This window comes from Sinohyriopsis cumingii, chromosome 4 (genome assembly GCF_028554795.1).
Source record: "Sinohyriopsis cumingii isolate HCF-2022 chromosome 4, ASM2855479v2, whole genome shotgun sequence".
NCBI classification, from domain to species: Eukaryota; Metazoa; Mollusca; class Bivalvia; order Unionida; family Unionidae; genus Sinohyriopsis; species Sinohyriopsis cumingii.
Genome location: NC_142964.1, coordinates 90,532,662 through 90,550,199, shown reverse-complemented (window position 1 = coordinate 90,550,199; position 17,538 = coordinate 90,532,662). Strand labels below are relative to the sequence as shown.

The window sequence follows — 17,538 nt, the reverse complement described above, 5'->3', positions numbered from 1 at the left end:
AAGTTGGCATCTCATTTCAGCCCAAGTTACGCATTTGATCTCCAATGCTCATCTAATTGTGACAGGCAGTCACCAACAAGCCAACCTATTTCCAAGCCTAATTCAAAGTAAGTCTAAACCACATTTTAGATTTAGCTTATGTGTGAATTTATAAATGCTAGGCTTGTGATAATTAGGTTCATGCCTTCTACTTTAAAAATTAGGGGGGTGTCAAAATACGAAACTATCCAGTGAGACCTAAGCTTAATGTTCAGGTGCATATGGATAAAGCCTTATATTGGATACTGTCAAGTTTTATAAGTTTATGTAGACTTGCTGATTCGTAAACCTGACATTCCTAGTCCATTGTATCTTATGAAGGCTTTATATAATGTTAATAGAGTTTCTTGATTGGCTCACCATGTAGTTCATTTAAGGTTTCGTAATAAGTCTAGATCTAACCTGCATCTCAGGACTAGCTTCGTACTGTGGTGTTTCCATGTAAGATATTCGTCAAAGTTCATTCACATAAATTTTGCTACTCTGACGAATTTTATTAGCGTGTCTTGAATGTACAGCTTTGGATATTCTACTGAAATACGGGTTTGTGGTTAGAACATTATTGATACGGTTTTACTGTGAGATATTTTAAAACCCCGTTTATCCGCCCACCGACCTATTTTTTTGAAAGAGACTTTCTTGTATATTTCCGATGACTATTTGATGGATAGGGTTTCCAGCTTTCAATATCCCACTGTCAACTGCGAGCTGGGATAGGTCTATGTTAGTTCGATTTATTACGCTGCCTAGATCACTGTCCATGATGTTTAATAATGTACTTTAGTACACAGCCTAGATCACTGTCCATGATGTTTAATAATGTAGGGCTCAGTACACAGCCTAGCTAGTTGGTGCATATCGGAGTATTGGTCTCCTACTCTTGTTATTAATTTCCGGTCTTTCAGGAAGTCCTATATCCAGTTATGTACGCAGCCGGTTATTCCGCAATGATTTAATTTTGCAATTAGGCCTTTTGTCCATACTAAGTCAAATGCTTTTTTCAGATCAAGAAATACTGCAATTAGTTGTCGATCACATTTGCATTTTGCATTAAAGACCATCTTGATACCTGATTCAAGTCTAAATAATTAGTCTGTGGTGGATCTTTTATTGCGAAGGCCGCTATGATTATCTAATAAGTATTTATTGCTTTCTAGGTGATTTTTAAGTCTGCCGTTTATCATGGTTTCCATTATTTTACATATATTATCAGTGAGTGATACTTGTCTAGATGGCATTGTATTGATGTTTGATGGATATTTGCCTGGCTTCTGTGTCGGTTATCGGTATTGCTATTGCTTGTTTCTAGCTTTTGGTGTGTTCACTTTTTTGCCGAATGTTATTGAGTAGACATTTTCCGGGATGTGTTTGCAAATTTCATAACCAAGTTGATCTTCCCTGGGTAAGGTTGCCTTTCTCTTTGCTAATGCGGTTTTCCATTTTTCTATGATAAAGTCCTCATTTAGATATAATTGCTTAGGTCCTAGATCAGTGAAGAGATTTGGATTATTTTACTCTACATTTTGGCGGTGTTCTTGAAATACTTTGGTATGGTTAGTGCTACTACTCATGCCTGAAAAGTGTATTGCTAAATGATTTTCTTTTCCTTTGTTGATTAGGTTTCCAGGCAATTTGGGAGTATGTTGCTTGGATTTGCCCTTAATTGCTCTGATCTTCTCCCACTCCTGTTTTGCATTGATGTTTACGTTAATAATTGTCCAGAAGTCTTGCCATGCTTTTTCTTTACCATTTCTGACAATTTTCTTCATCTCTTTTTCTTTATTATTATATGGTCTAAAATCATTTGACGTCCCTGCTGTGTGTTTAAATTTGTTTAGGGCTTTTTTCTTATTTTTGAGTGCTATTTTACATTCATCGTTCCACCATGGGACAGTTGGTTTGGGTTGTTTTTCTCCGGTTCTAGGGATGCTTTGCGTAGCTGCTTCATTTAGAGTCTTAACTATGTTTTTATTATATTTATCAGTGTTGTCATAGAGATGGACTTGAGCTATTTTGGATAGGGCGGCTTTAAATTGATCCCAGTTGGCTTTATCACATCACCATCTTGTTATGTTTTTAGATGGATTTACTTCATATTTAGAATGACTATTATGGAAAAGTGATCGCTTCATAAAGTGCTGTTTTGGTCAGCTTACCAGTTTGTGATTTGTGCCAATCTGGGTGTGATGAAGGTGAGGTCTATTGCTGAGTGAGCGCCATTTGCGAGGTCAATTCTTGTACAAGCTCCATTATTAAGCATTACTAGGTTTGTTTCAGTAGCCCATTCCTCGAATAATTTGCCTTTTTTGTTAATCTTAGCGCTTCCCCATTGTTCACTGTGTGCATTATAGTATCCGCATATTAAATGTGTTTTGTTCGTCCTTTTCCTATAGTTTTCGATTGTCATGTGAGTGTCACCTCCTAGGTCATAGAGGTTGTACAATTTTATATTAAGTCGTCTGTATTAATTAGTATAGTTTGCATTTCGATTGTTTCGGAGGATTCATGGTTTTCAGATTCGTGATCTATAGCTACTTCAGATGCGTTTGATAGGTAATCACTAATATAGATCGCTTGGACTCCCTTCTGTTACCCATTTGCTCTATTGTTGAAGTACCCTGTTGCAGATGGTCCTAGTGGCATTTGATAGATGTGTTTCCTGCAGACATAAGATATCTGGTTTTCGCTTTTCTGTATTTGTTTAATTAATTTTGCATATTATTAAGTATCCCGAGGAAATTCCATTGCCACAGTATCAGACATTTACGTTGTGTGGAAGACATATCATTAGTTGCTATTTACTGATTTGTATTGATTATATTTTTGTTATACTCTGTCATTACTTTATGGGAAGTGCTTGTTCGCTAACTTATGTATTTTAGTTGATGTGTCAGATCGGATTGGACATTGTTGTTCTATGTGATTAGTGTAATGCTGTTGCTGAGTTCACTGATATATTGGAGCACTACACTTGTTGTACGTGCTTTTGGTTAGTTGTTATCGTTATTTCCTTCTGTTAGTGGGTCACTAGGTTTATGATTATTTCTTGTCTGAGGATTGGGTACCTGGTTACTAGTGTGATGGCCTGAGTTTGATTTTTTCTTTGTATCTGGTTCAGTTAATTTCGGCATATTTGTTTTATCTTCTGCGTTCTTCTTAATCTCTTTCGTATTGGTGTTTCCTATAGTGCAATGATTCTCAAACTGTGTGCCGCGGCACACTAGTGTGCCGCGAGAGATTTGCAGGTGTGCCGTGGGAGTTTTGAAAAATATTTAAAATTGCTAGCGTTTTGAAACCTTGAACATATCGAAAAATTAAATGGTAAATCAATGTCGCAAAAGTTAAAAAAGTAGCATGTAACATATATATATAAACGCAATCTCTGCCAGTCTGTCATTCGTTGGTTTCTTTGTTAACGCGAGACTTGTGCGAGATCTCGGGAGAACTCGATCGCTCTAATTATAATAATAGTCTAAAAATAAATACATGCTGCCCATTATACAATGTTCTCGAATTTTCCACGCTAAAACAATAAATACACGACGTAACAAATCAGACCGCTGCATTTGGCCGCTAGGGGTGGCAGCTATACAATGTTCTCGTATTTTCCACGCTAAAATAATAAATACACGACGTAACAAATCAGACCGTTCCATTCCAACATTGATGCTTATAAATAAAGTTTGTTCATTGTTTAGCCATGGAGAAATACTTAATCAAGTCTGGAACTCTGAAAGAGAAACTGTTAAATGAAAAGCAAGGAAGCAAGCGAAAGTACAAAGAAGATTACATCGAGTATGTTTTCATCGCATCGGGATCTGAAGATGCTCAATTGCCATTCTGTCTGATCTGCAATGCAGTTTTATCGAACGAGGCGCTTGTTCCCAGCAAATTGAAGAGACACTTGGAAACAAAATATCCAGCTGTAAAGGACAAACCAAAGGAATACTTCAAAAATCTCGTGGCTCAACAAAATAAACAAGCTAAGAAACTTACGAACTACATGAAGCTGCCCGAAAAAGGATTGATTTCAAGTTATAAGGTCGCTCAGCTGTTGTTAAAACGAAAGAAAGCGCATACAGAGCCTGAATCAGTCATTGCGCCAGCATTAGCAATTGTCGTTGAAACTATGCTTGAAACCGATGCCGCCGAAAAAGTAAAGAAAGTTCCTTTGTCAAATGACACGATTTCGCGCAGAATTGAAGACTTATCGTCAGATTTAAAGGATCAAATCTGCGAACACTTCGAAGCGCCTGACGATGAATTGTCTCTGCTGTGGTCTCTTCAAGTTGATGAATCTACAGAAGTTAGTGGCAAAACTCAGCTCCTGGCTTTTATTCGATTCATAAAGGATGGAAAATTTGTGAACGAGTACTTATTTTACAAAGATTTGGAAACTACGACGAGTGGCGAAGACATTTTCCATTTGGTGAATGAAAACATTTTGCTCTTTAGCCTACAGTGGAAAAACCGTGTCAGCGTTTGCACCGATGGATGTCTTCAATGCAGGGAAGAAAGAAGGGATACGTCACTCTCGTACGCCAAGAAAATCCAAACGTGTTAGTTGTTCACTGCATGATCCACAGAGAAGCTCTCGCCTCCAAATCTTAGCCGACAGATTTGGAGTCTGTTCTGAACCAAGTTACTCAAGTGAAGCGATGGATTCAGACTACAAATGCCTGCTGTACCATACCGACGTTCGTTGGCTTTCAAGGGAAAAAGTGTTAAAGCGTCTCGTCCATCTCAAGATTGAAGTGATTTCGTTCTTGGAGGTTGAAAAACCAGACTTTGGATTCTCTCTTCATGACGAAATCTTGTGGCTGAAGGTTCAGTTTCTCTCCGATTTGTTCGACAAATTAAATTCGCTGAATTTAAGTCTTCAAGGACCATCGGAAAACATCATCACTGCAACATCAAAACTGAAGTCATTTGACGAAAAATTGTCGCTGTGGCAAAGTAAGGTCTCGAATGGAGTCCTCGACTGCTTTCCTACTGTCAACTGTCAACGAATCTCATTCAAACAAGAAAATCATCCCCGAAATTCTGGACACACTGAGAGACCTACGATCGGCACTGCAGCATTACTTCCCATCACATGCAAGCGATGAATATGGATGGGTGATCAATCCATTCGGAAACAAAGAAACTACAAATCTTACAACCGAAGAAGAAGACCAGCTTATTGATTTAAAAAACGATAAATTTTTTCAGTCAACTTTTCCCGAAAAGAGCCGAAAAGACCCTCGATGAGTTTTGGATCTCAATCAAGAAGTCATATCCTGCAATCAGTTCAAAAGCAATCAAAGTAATTCTGCCATTTATGTCTTCGTGGTTTTGTGAGTTTGGATTTTCAGCATTGACTGAAATCAAATGAAAAAAGAGAGAGAGACTTCTTAAAATCGACGATGAAATGCGCGCTTGCTTGTCGACTTTGGAGCCTCGCTTCAATCTGATTTGCTCTCGAAGGCAGGCACATCCTTCACATTAAATTTAAAATTAAATATATATGTAAAAATAAATACGTTCTTCACCACAAAAATTGTTAAATCTTTTCAGGTGTGCCGTGAAAATGTTTAGATATTTTTGGTGCACCGCAAGACCAAAAAGTTTGAGAAACACTTCTATAGTGGGATCTTGCTTTTTTAAGTTCGTAGTTTGACTTTTTCCTGTGCTTTTGCTCTTTATGGTATGCTGGGTTTTCATGTTTAGGTTGACTATGTTTGGCTTCCTTGTATGAAATTAGGTCGTGGTCCATGTGTCTAACTATTTCAAATTTTTGAGTGGCATAGATGCACTCGTACGATTTAGGGTGAGGCGGTTCTGCACAGTTTGCACATTTCTGTTTCTTTATTTTGGTCTGTCCCCTATGATGTCCACCATAGTGATCGCATCTTGATTTGTATTTACAAGAGCGTATGAAGTGGCTCCACACTTTGCAGTTCCCACAGAATCGGAGTTTATTCATATAGTTATCTAATTTGGAAAATTTCCCGTTCGGGCCCAGTCTTACCACTTTTGGTGCTGGGGTCATGACTTCCATGATTGCTCATGTTTTTTCTTGTCCTTGAGAGTTTTTAGTTTGTATGCCCTAGCTATGTTATAGCCGTAGTGTATGAGTTCCTCTGTTAAATCTTTGTTTCCTTTATGCTTTGGTTCCTAGGTAGCTTGAGAACAGTTTTAAAAGATGGTATGTCGTTGTTTATAGGTATTTTAACCGGGGTGTTATTGGTTCCTATAACTTTTGTATTTTCCTCCTTTTTAGTTACTGTGGTTGTTGTGGGTTTGTTCTTGTCATTATTGCATTTCAGTGCTGTATGCCCTGAAATAGTGATCTGCATTGTAGCAATGGATTCCATTTCTATATATTTGGCTACTTGCATTAGTGTGTTACATATGATTATTATTTAATCCGTTTTGGGTCTAATGATTTAGAATTCTCAGCCGTGGGCCTTACTGAGAGATCCTGCGATGCTTAGAGAATTGAGGTTGAGGAAATCGGTGTTTTTACTTGTAACAAATATGGCGAGGTTTATAGAGTGGTAGTTTTTTCTGTGTCTTGATGTTTTATCTATCTTTAGATTTGGTTTTGGATTTGGATTTTTCCCCTGTTTAGTGTTATTTTATATTTGAGTTTGGTTGGGCTTGCTAGTTCGCTCAATTTGTCTGGGTTGTTTTTTCGTCTCAGCGTTCCCATAGTTCTTATCTGATAAGTTTTTTAAAACTACTTGTGGTTGTGGGGGTTTATTCATTGGCTGTTCCCCTTTATGAATGACTGGTGAACGCACCGCTTTATATAATTCAAGCACGGGCGTGATAGAAACAGCCACTTGATTCGGTACGAGGACCTGAAGAAAAGGATGAATAAGATCGACAGCGAGAAATCGAGAAATTTGAAAGAACAATATGTTTTCAAAACAAAAGGCAACACAATTTCTTTTTTTAACAATCAGCAGGCTTAATAATAATAATAATAATAATAATCACAAGAAGAAGAGGCCTCTTTAACACAAATAAAACAAACAATATAAAACCCGAAAGTATTTACAAGATTGACATCGTTGTGGGGTCAAACTTGAATTTATCATGATCACTGTCATTTTGCCATCAGTGAACGCTAAGTTTCTGAACGAAAGTCAAGATATACCCATAATGCTCACAACATCATTTGTCTAGTTTATCATAATTCCTAGAAGAGTACAATATTGTCTATACACAATTGAATATGATCCTTGTAATTTCACATTATTGAATCGAGTCGACATATCATTTTTTTTTTACAGCGTCAATGGTGTCGTCTTCCAGAAGAGGTAATCCATAGGAATCAAAATAGTCTACATTATGGTTGGGAATATAGACGGCTACACAATAGATTCCTGGTCGATAACTGTCGTCTATGTTGATGACAGAGGCTTGACCTGGATCAAGTACTCGTCCTAGCAAGCACTTTTCTTCTTCGTGGGGCTTTTCTTCTTCTTGTGTGAACCTTCAGGACCAGAAATTTTCTTTGAACGTCTTTTGGGAGATCTGATTTTTTTTAAAAACTTTTTTCGAGCTTCGGCATTAAGATACATTTTAAAAGGGAACGAATAATGACAGCTCCGTAATAACCACTTGCACCAGGTTTCAAAATGATTTGTGTTTTTGCTTTTTGTATCAGTCCTTGGATCTGTCAGCTGCTACAACGTTAATTTACGAAGCATCTGGTTCAAAAAAATTGTGTTTTGCTTTCTATATCGGTCCTTAGATCTGTCAGCTGCGACAATGCTAATTTACGAAGCATTTGGTTCAAAATGATTTATTTTTTTTGTTTTTTCGTTTCGATCCTTGGATCTGTCAGCTGCGACAACGCTGATTTACGAAGCATTTGGTTTGATGGAGTATTTGTATGATATCTTTAAGTAACTTAGTGCTGTCAAAGTCATTCATAGTAATAAAACTTCTTTGAGAATGGCTTCTAACAAAATATATTTGAGTGACATCGTCCCACGCATTGTTCAGTCAAAGTGTTCCTTATTATTTGGCTAATAATTGTACCAGAGATGTGTCTCGTGGGCGATTGAACAAGACCACATAATGAGCATTGAGACTGAAGAAGGTAAAACGTGGGCCATGCAAAGTGTCGCTTTTTCATTGGTTATGTTAAACTCGCCATTGGATTGTTGGACGTGTTGAACTGTGCATGTGAAGAAATTTACAACAAGAGTAAGACAGTGAAATAACCGTAAAGGTTTTGCTGGCGCAAAACTTGTTTTACGTTTTGCTTGTCACCAATGAAACTAGTATTATGTTAGTCACTTTATATGAATACAATACTGACACTTTAGTAAATATTCATCTCTTTAATAGTATATTTTTCTTGAGGCTATCCTTGCTTTGTTTTTAATAAATATATTTTACAATCTTTATTTATTAATTTTTAATTTATTTTCGTCTATTTTCATTATTTTTCAAGTTTTACCATGTCACGTTTTATATTTTAATAAAATTTGAAACAACAAGTTTAATTATCCTTTCTGTAATTTTTTAAATTGTGCTGTTATGTATATCTACAGTATGTGTAACTTTTGTCCATGCATGAAGATTGCACTATTTTATATAATGGTCATTTGTATACAGGTTGTTTAACTAACTTATTTGAGTCCATGATTCTAAGCTGTAGATAGCATGTTGGCATGACTTTTTAGTTTAGAAACTTATTTGTGTCCATGATTCTAAGCTGTAGATAGCATGTTGGCATAACTTTTTAGTTTAGAAACTCATTTGTGTCCATGATTCTAAGCTGTAGATAGCATGCTGGCATAACCTTTTAGTTTATAAACTTATTTGTGTCCATGATTCTAAGCTGTAGATAGCATGTTGACATAACGTTTTAGTTTAGAACATTCTCGAAACATGCCTGTTAACAATATGATTGGAATTTTCCATTGAAATGAATTTCATCTAGGTCAAGTAAAATGTGTACAGATAGGTTCTTGATAAACAAATAATATATCCCTATCTTAGATCGGTATCTAGAAACGAAACGTTTCGCTTTGTAACTTAGAGAAATAACTAATATGCTGGTTCTACTTAAATTGTTGGTTTCGCTGTTAGGCCTACTTAATTTAAGACCGAGGGTCACAAAAGTGTACGTTCAATCAAAACTTTCATATTTTAAATGATGGTCATTTTATTGAACTGATGTACATGTTTAAGTTCTCTTTGTTTAACTCTTATATTGATATTTAGTAAAGAATCCTCCCCTTCAATCGCATACACAAAAATGCATATACTTTTTGTTCTTTGTCGGCAGGAAGAATGAGTTTGATATGGTATATTAATAATTTATATCAAACAAGTCATTTCCCCGACACAGAACAAAACACGAATGCGGTTTTCTATTTATTACATGCCTTCTCTTTTTTTTGCTCTCTGAAGAGTTTAGCTTTACTGTATGTTCTAGTCTGTGTGTGTGATCAAGAAATACGAATTGAAGAGCTCTGTGTAATGGCAAATCAAGAATGTAAAAGTATATGGGAATGTCATTAAACAAGGAAAATTATAGAACTGCACCCAAGAACACTAATGAAAAATGAAACTGACTGACTAATCAATTTCTTTCAACCTAATCATAATGATGCATTAACGTGCGGTCATTTGATTTCAAGCTTGTTGTAAGTAGAACGATTTTGATGATCTGAGACACGATTCCTTTTTCCAAACATTTTGTCGAGTCACTGTTAACAAACCTTACGTGACCGCTGAATAAAAAAGTGACCTGGATTGTTTTGGGGTCACTGGTAATAAAACATCAAGTGAGTTGTTAGGATTTGGTATAGACAGTCTCCATAACATTTTCAAAGTTCACAACCTCATTTCTTAGTGACTGATAAAGAAAGTTCAAAGCGACACGCTGATTTGAACGTTAAAGGGCAATATTGAAAAACCCATTAGGCGATGTTAAAAAACGTATAATCTAGATCATGTCTTTTTGATTGGCATTTATTGTTATGTGCATTTATAACCTTGGTTTTTGGTAAAAATTTATAGTGGATATATATTCCAGTATTTGAAGATTTCGATCTTTAATCTGATCTTTAATTTGAATAATAAATATGTTTTACATGAGTACAGCTAGTTCAAATTGCTTGTAGAAATGAATACTGTGGAGAAGAAGAAAAAAACAAGGACACAAATAACTATTACTTTAGCGACCACTGAGGCTGATTATGTCTTAAACGTTATAAGCTTGCTAGGGCGTGAGTTAGTGTAACTACTACGTTAAATAATAAGTTCGTTAGAAAGGAACGCGATAGAGATAGAACTTTAATCCAATCAGAATGTGTGTTACATGCATTAGTTCCAAGATATATCGCGGGAAGGAAATTTCTTAGTTTATTTGATTTTTATCGAATACATTTTCACCAAAATAACACGTTCCCTATAGAGGCACAAGACATCAAACTTACCCCCACCCCCACCCCCACCCCGCCAAGAAAACAGATGAATTCACTAACGGTCCTTGGTTTTGAATAGAAAAATCAATATTTTGGGTTGCGATATGTATGCATGTTTTTCAGTATTAAATTTTGTTGTGGAATATCCAGACCCCTGGGTTTGATGCATGGCGGTGCTCGATGCGTCAGTGGGCAAGGTTCTTTAGAGGCGCACCTGCTTTGCTACAGAAGATAGCTTTTATATCATTTGCCAACCTCTTAAAGCCCAATCCCACCCTACCCAACCCCGGTCCTAAATATAAGTTTTGTGACGATTGCCCCCATTAGACTAAGGTGAAGATGAAATTGCTAGAAAAAGATTTCGGCTGCAAAATGCTCTTGATGGCGCCCCAATTTCCCTTTCGTGTATGTATTTTTTTTAAATTATTGACAAATGATACATACATTTAATACATAAATACTGGTACAGTATTTCAACCACAAGACAAAATCAATATATTTCTAGACAATTAATGTTGTCTCTTTAAAATGAAAGAATAACAGTTAATAAAAAAAGAAAAAATGAAGAATGGTAAAAGAAACATGCAATATATATATATATATATATATATATATATATATATATATATATATATATATATATATATATATATATATATATATATATATATATATATATATATATATATATATATGTATGTATGTATGTATGTATGTATGTATGTATGTATGTATATATATATATATATATATATATATATATATATATATATATATATATATATATATATATATATATATATATATATATATATATATATATATACATATATATATATATATGCATTTATGTCTATCTGTCTGTCTGCATACCTTGCACGCACATTCTTATTCTATTAAATGTTTGTATAATGACCAACTATTGTCAAACGTTTCACATTAACAGTTTCTATAAACACTGTATTTTTCTACATTGAAGTTCAAAGCAGCAATTTTTTTGAATTGAGGCAAATGTAGTCTGTCTTAATTAAATGCAAATTTATAAATATATTGCTTACCATCAACATTAGTTTTAGCTTTAATTCCAAACTAATATTTATGTTTGCGAATTCTAAAATATTTGTATGACTATATTTACTTACTTTTCCACTGCACGATATTGTTTATAATAATCTGAATTATGTGATAATCCCTGAAGATATCAGAGATTGTCTCTGCATGTAACATGCAAAAAGACCAGAGATCATTCTGGATAATTCTCGTTCTTTTGAGAAATGCATTCGTAGGCAAAATTATATGTAATAGTTTCAGCTGCAACCATCTAACATTTGGACAGTTTTGTATTTTTAAAAATCTTTCTTGTGGTAGCAAGAAAACTTTCTATCAGTCGTCATCTTCGACATTGCCAATTTCACAATTCCATTTTCTTCTAGAAGTTTGTACCTCATTGTTTCGAACATTGCCAATTTCACAATTCCATTTTCTTCTAGAAGTTTGTACCTCATTGTTTCGAACATTGCCAATTTCACAATTCCATTTTCTTCTAGAAGTTTGTACCTCATTGTTTCGAACATTGCCAATTTCACAATTCCATTTTCTTCTAGAAGTTTGTACCTCATTGTTTCGAACATTGCCAATTTCACAATTTCATTTTCTACTAGAAACTTGTACCTCATTGTTTCGAACATTGCCAATTTCACAATTTCATTTTCTTCTAGAAGTTTGTACCTCATTTTTTCGAACATTGCCAATTTCACAATTCCATTTTCTTCTAGAAGTTTGTACCTTATTGTTTCGAACATTGCCAATTTCACAATTCCATTTTCTTCTAGAAGTTTGTACCTCATTGTTTCGAACATTGCCAATTTCACAATTCCATTTTCTTCTAGAAATTGGTACCTCATTGTTTCGAATCCGGTTTTTTTATATATATACTTCTACATCCTCTTTTATTTACTGCATTGGCATGCACAGTAATATTAATAAAATGCTGTAGAAGATTTGAATCATAAGTGACACTAAATTTATGACTTTAAAGCTGCAAGTATGCCTTGAAAATCTATGAAATTAATGCTAATATAAAATCTATTCTTAAAACCAGCGGCGTCGCTAGGGTTGGTGTCACCAGTGCGGTAAACTCATGGTGTCACCCCTCCAGACTTCCACCATGGATTTCTTCTTCTTAAAATAAGTCCACTCTGAATCTCATTCAAATAAGCACCAGACGAACTGCAGACTGCATGGTGGCACCCTGTGCCTGCTAGTCATGTATTTAACTAGGATCGGTTATCCGCTTATGAAATCCGACTAGACGGAGCAGTGTGTGCTCTGCAAAATTTGCAATTTTTCATTTTGGTGTCACCCCTCTGAGATGGTGTCACCGCACCCCCCGCACCCCCCTAGCGACGCCACTGCTTAAAACTATCCAAGCTCATCTCATTTATCATATCGTTCACAAATCTAATGCCTTTCTGAAACATGTTTTGTGATACAAACGTTTTCCATCTATTGTAATACAAGGATTTAACCGTGTTTGTGCTTCTAAAAAAAGTGTTCAGCTGTGGCTATTTTAAAAGTCTTTTGAGCTCTAAATTTGCGTGAAAGACATCGAGACTAACAACGTTAAGATCCATTTTCACTGAATTAAGAAAATGTGTTTCAAATTAAAAGAAATTATCAATATTTAATATAGAAAAGTGTAACAAAGGTTTCTATTTACATTGATCAGATCATATCAGTCTAATCCATGTAATTTACAACGCGTTTCCAATTTAAATATATCATGTTTAATCCCCCCCCCATGATAGCCCTTCACATAATTATTTCTTTTGATTTTGTCCTTTGACCTATGCCAACAAACATGTAAAGGTGAGTGTTTAAATCACTAAGAACGTGTTTTTATGGATTTAGTATTGATAATACAAGATGTTTAATTTTAGAGATAGATATTCTATCCAAATGGTGTTAAAAATACTTGATTCCACAGAATTAGCAGGTTCTTAATCTGGAGAATTTTGGACGGATAATTAAGAGTTTTAATTTTTTTCTAAGTTACTTGAAAACTTTACAAGTAAGACAACAAACTCATTTAAGCATATATTCTGGACAGAAGTTTTTATTGCTAACTATTATGCTTCCTATTCATACCACCTTTGGGATTTTTTTTAAAATATGTATACGAAGACCAGAAAATTTGGAATATTGTTATAAAAGATCTAAAACAGACATTTGAGATTTTTCTCAATCATCAAGAGTAAGTGTTGTATCGCCATTATACTGAGAAAGAACATAGGCTATATGACCTATACACTAAATATCGTAATGTTTCCATATCATACGGGCTCAAATCTCCGCGCACAGGAAACAAAAAAGAAATTTGAAGAGAGTGTATCTCCCTATCTACATCCTCTTTCCATACCAAACCATCTTTAGAGTTGGCCATTGATAACTACACCAAATTTTGCGTTTCGATAAAAATAAAAGTTTTATTTTATCGTTGGTTCATCAAAATTTGAAAAAGATATAACTTTGTTAATAAATGACTATGGAACAGAGTCCAGTGTTTTCTCAAAATGAATTGAAAGAAGCAGTCCAAGAATATCTTGCTCTTTCGTGTAAAACAAAATGTTCTCTACAGTGAATCGTCCTTTTAGAAGCCCTGTTTGATCCTTATGTATGACTGTGGGAAGCAAGATTTAATCCTACATGCATTGCACACAGAAGCAACTTTGTATGATCCATTTAGAAGTGATATGGGTCTCCAGTTTGAAATGTACTGCTTAGGTTTATCTCCCTTTGGTATGCATATAATAACGCCATCGTTCGGAGTGGAAGACATTTCGGCAAGTGCATACCCAAAGTTAAAGACCCTTACTTTAACTGTCCGATATCTTTAAAAAAGATATATAAAATTCCACCATTAAAGCCTGACTTTTTCATTAGTCGTTTTCGTAATTAAAAAAATGCCGCTTCTGTATATGACATGAGACCATTTAAGGAATGTTTCTGACGAGATGTCTGGGTAATTAAATAACATTTCAAGATCGACAAGATCAACTTCATGCTTTTTATATAAATTCATATAAAATAGTTTTGCTTCTTCGAAATATTTCTAAGGAACCACTGCTTTGAACAAGAGGTGGCATCATATTACTTTTGCAATTTATATTTTCTAAAACGCATAAACATAAGTTGACTTTCTCTCCTTCTTCAGTTCATATAGCTCTAGACCGCACCCTTACACCAGCCATCTTTTCTTCCTAATACCTTCTAATGCTTTCATTTGTCTTCAAATTCCGGTATTTCACTGACACTGTTTCTCTTTTTGAAGTTGCTTATATCTGCATTTAGATGCTTTTCCTGTTGATCTTGCTTTGTTTCTTAAATAAAGATAAAATGCATATAAAATTGTTCTTTCTCTTATTTCTAATCGAAGCATTTTCAAAGAAAGTTGATATTTATTGAAATTTAAGGTCAGGCAAAGGTATAGCCTCTAAAGTTTTTAATTGTTTAGTACATGTAGTCTGATGTTTAACTTTTAGGATAACTTTTACTCATTTAATTTTTCTGCAGGTGTAGCAATGGATCCCTATATTATATTCCCTCCATAACTCTACTAAATTATATATATATTTCTTATTTTTTATATCCAAGACAATTATTGCAAATTATCTGGATTCTTTATATTACTACAATTAATGATATATATGCTGGTGGATCCATCACAGGATTGGAATCTCCGAACATTAAAACGCAATAATTTTTATAATGCAATATATCTTTTTGTTATCTCAAGGTAAAAATCTTGATTGCCTCTGTTTGGTCCGTAAGTGCTTCTCCGTGTAAATATGTTACATTCCAACCATCGCAAGTTTATTGCCATCTTTCTCATTCAATGGGAAGTGATCTGGATGACATTGTACCATAATATCACCACACGTCTTAAATTAGAATAGTATTGGCTAAAAATATGTTTATATCTCCAGGTGGTCCGCATAAAATTTTACAACTCTTCAATGAAGTGCGTATTATGAAGAAAGTATACTGAGTATTTCTTATTCTTGAGAAAATTAAAAACATCTCTCCTTTTCTTTCGATCCCCAACCCCAACAATTCAATATCGCAGTATGTGTTGACCCTGACATAAATATTAAGAAAGTTTTATACTACTCTCTTATTTCTTGTGTGCAGAGATCAAAGTAAAATTGTATTTAACTGATTTCTTAAATAAATTATGCATCAGAAAACATTAACAATAGTGTCAAGAGTACTGTTGTCACGCCCAAAGGTGTTCTGGTATACGGACACAAAAGGTGCCAGGAGAATTAAAGTTTCCATAGTGACAGGGAAAAAAAGAAACGGAGAAAAAGAAAACAAGACAATTTGACATGATAAAGAAACGATGTTGTAAGCATACAGAGGGTACTTTAAATATATTTCTAAAGTATGAGGGCATGATTAGTTTTATGAAAAATATGTAATTGGTTGGTCATGTAAATACCTGACAGCGATTGACAGATCACTATTCAAATACGGCTGATCATTCACGATGGTTACTGGACTGTAAAGAGAGATTCATACGACTCCGATTCATTCGAGCATTATATGATTAACCAATAGGATTTTCTTGTCGGTCGATGTCACCCACTGACTGATACAGGTAGATAACTAAGCTTCGCCTACTATATTCATTTCCTTACTACACTTTCTCAGCAAGTTCATCGGAACGACATCATTTCATCTCAAAACAAAAAGTTTCAAAATAAGTTAAAGTTTAAAAAAAATAGATATATGTCGAATTACAGCAATGTATTTGATTTTTTAACACGTTGTTTAGAATAATTATCACATGATAAATTTTGGAAAATTATGTTCTAGTTGAAGTCAGACATTAAAAATAAACTAGTATCAACAATAACGCTGTCTAGTCAGATATTAAATTGCAGAGGTATATGCAATATGACGAGTGTGGACAAATTTTAATTGAAACTCAAACAAGGACACAAGTTGTTTTATTATGCTGATGAAAGTTGAAGTGCGTGTGTGAAAAACTGACACATGTAGTGCAGTGCTAGCAGTCGCAGGGGTGACGTGACGATAACGTTAAGTGAAAATGACGTGAGGTCATAAGAACGTGAATATGACGTGACCTTGAGATTAATCTTTGGACATCTATGGAGACAAACATTTTCAAGAAATACAACACAATGTTGAATGTAACGTGTTTCTATTTCAACCAGTGAAGATCTGGATTGTAAAACTGAGGTATCATAAACACACCAAAGTGTATATTATTTTGTTGTTGTTGTTTTTTTTGTTCTGAGTCGGCATAAAGAACGAATTTGATACGGCGAAGGTAGGTAGGTAAGTTAAATTAACGTCGATTTCGCCCGTTAGGGCACGTTCGACGGTTTATTGGAGCACAGCTGGATGTTTAATTACTCCTGGGGGAAGGAATTGGTGCCTCATCCACCAGACTCTTATGTAGTGCCGTCATTAATGGGACTGAACCCAACACGCACTCATGATTAAAAGTTGGAATTCAGTTGCGATCTGAACAGCACCAGGTGTCAAAACAAGCAGTATATAACGTCCGCTACGATTGGTCGGCAGCGATGACGTCACATTATGACACCTGGGTTTTTTTTTTGACGGGTGGAAATGGTCCCACATTCCGTCAAGGTACGATGTCCGTGAGAGGCAAGGAAGCAAGGGACTCGGAAAGCCAGCCATGGATATCGTGTACTCCCAGAAACGCCAGCCGGTACTTGTTTCAAATCTAGTCCAGTTTATGGACAAGAACAAATACCAATAATGTGTTAGCCACCTGTGCAATTGTTTAAATCGCACGTCACAAGTTTTGAAAAAAAGAATCCATTAATGAGTTAGAATTTAGAGTACAAAGTGTACATTCAATAAGCTAATTAAATACCGATCAGTATAGTCAAAATGACTTGTAAATAGTTTGTATCACGCATAATAATTTAAGAACAATAAATTTTATGCCGGTATCTAAAACGGGTCAAATTAGGTTTTGTGAAAATAGAGATATTATCAAATGTGT

General features: G+C 34.9%; 1 protein-coding gene across 1 annotated transcript; it reads left to right on the top strand.

Moving 5' to 3' along the window:
* The first annotated feature begins 3,739 nt into the window (after positions 1 to 3,739).
* On the top strand, positions 3,740 to 4,603 carry LOC149801650 (protein ZBED11-like). Its single transcript, XM_089956820.1, has one exon. It carries the CDS (start codon positions 3,740 to 3,742, stop codon positions 4,601 to 4,603), a length of 864 nt encoding a protein of 287 aa, XP_089812946.1.
* Positions 4,604 to 17,538: the final 12,935 nt, after the last annotated feature.

Excerpts from the sequence above, each read along its gene's own strand:
- LOC149801650 (XM_089956820.1), top strand. The coding sequence starts at position 3,740 with ATGGAGAAATACTTAATCAAGTCTGGAACTCTGAAAGAGAAACTGTTA.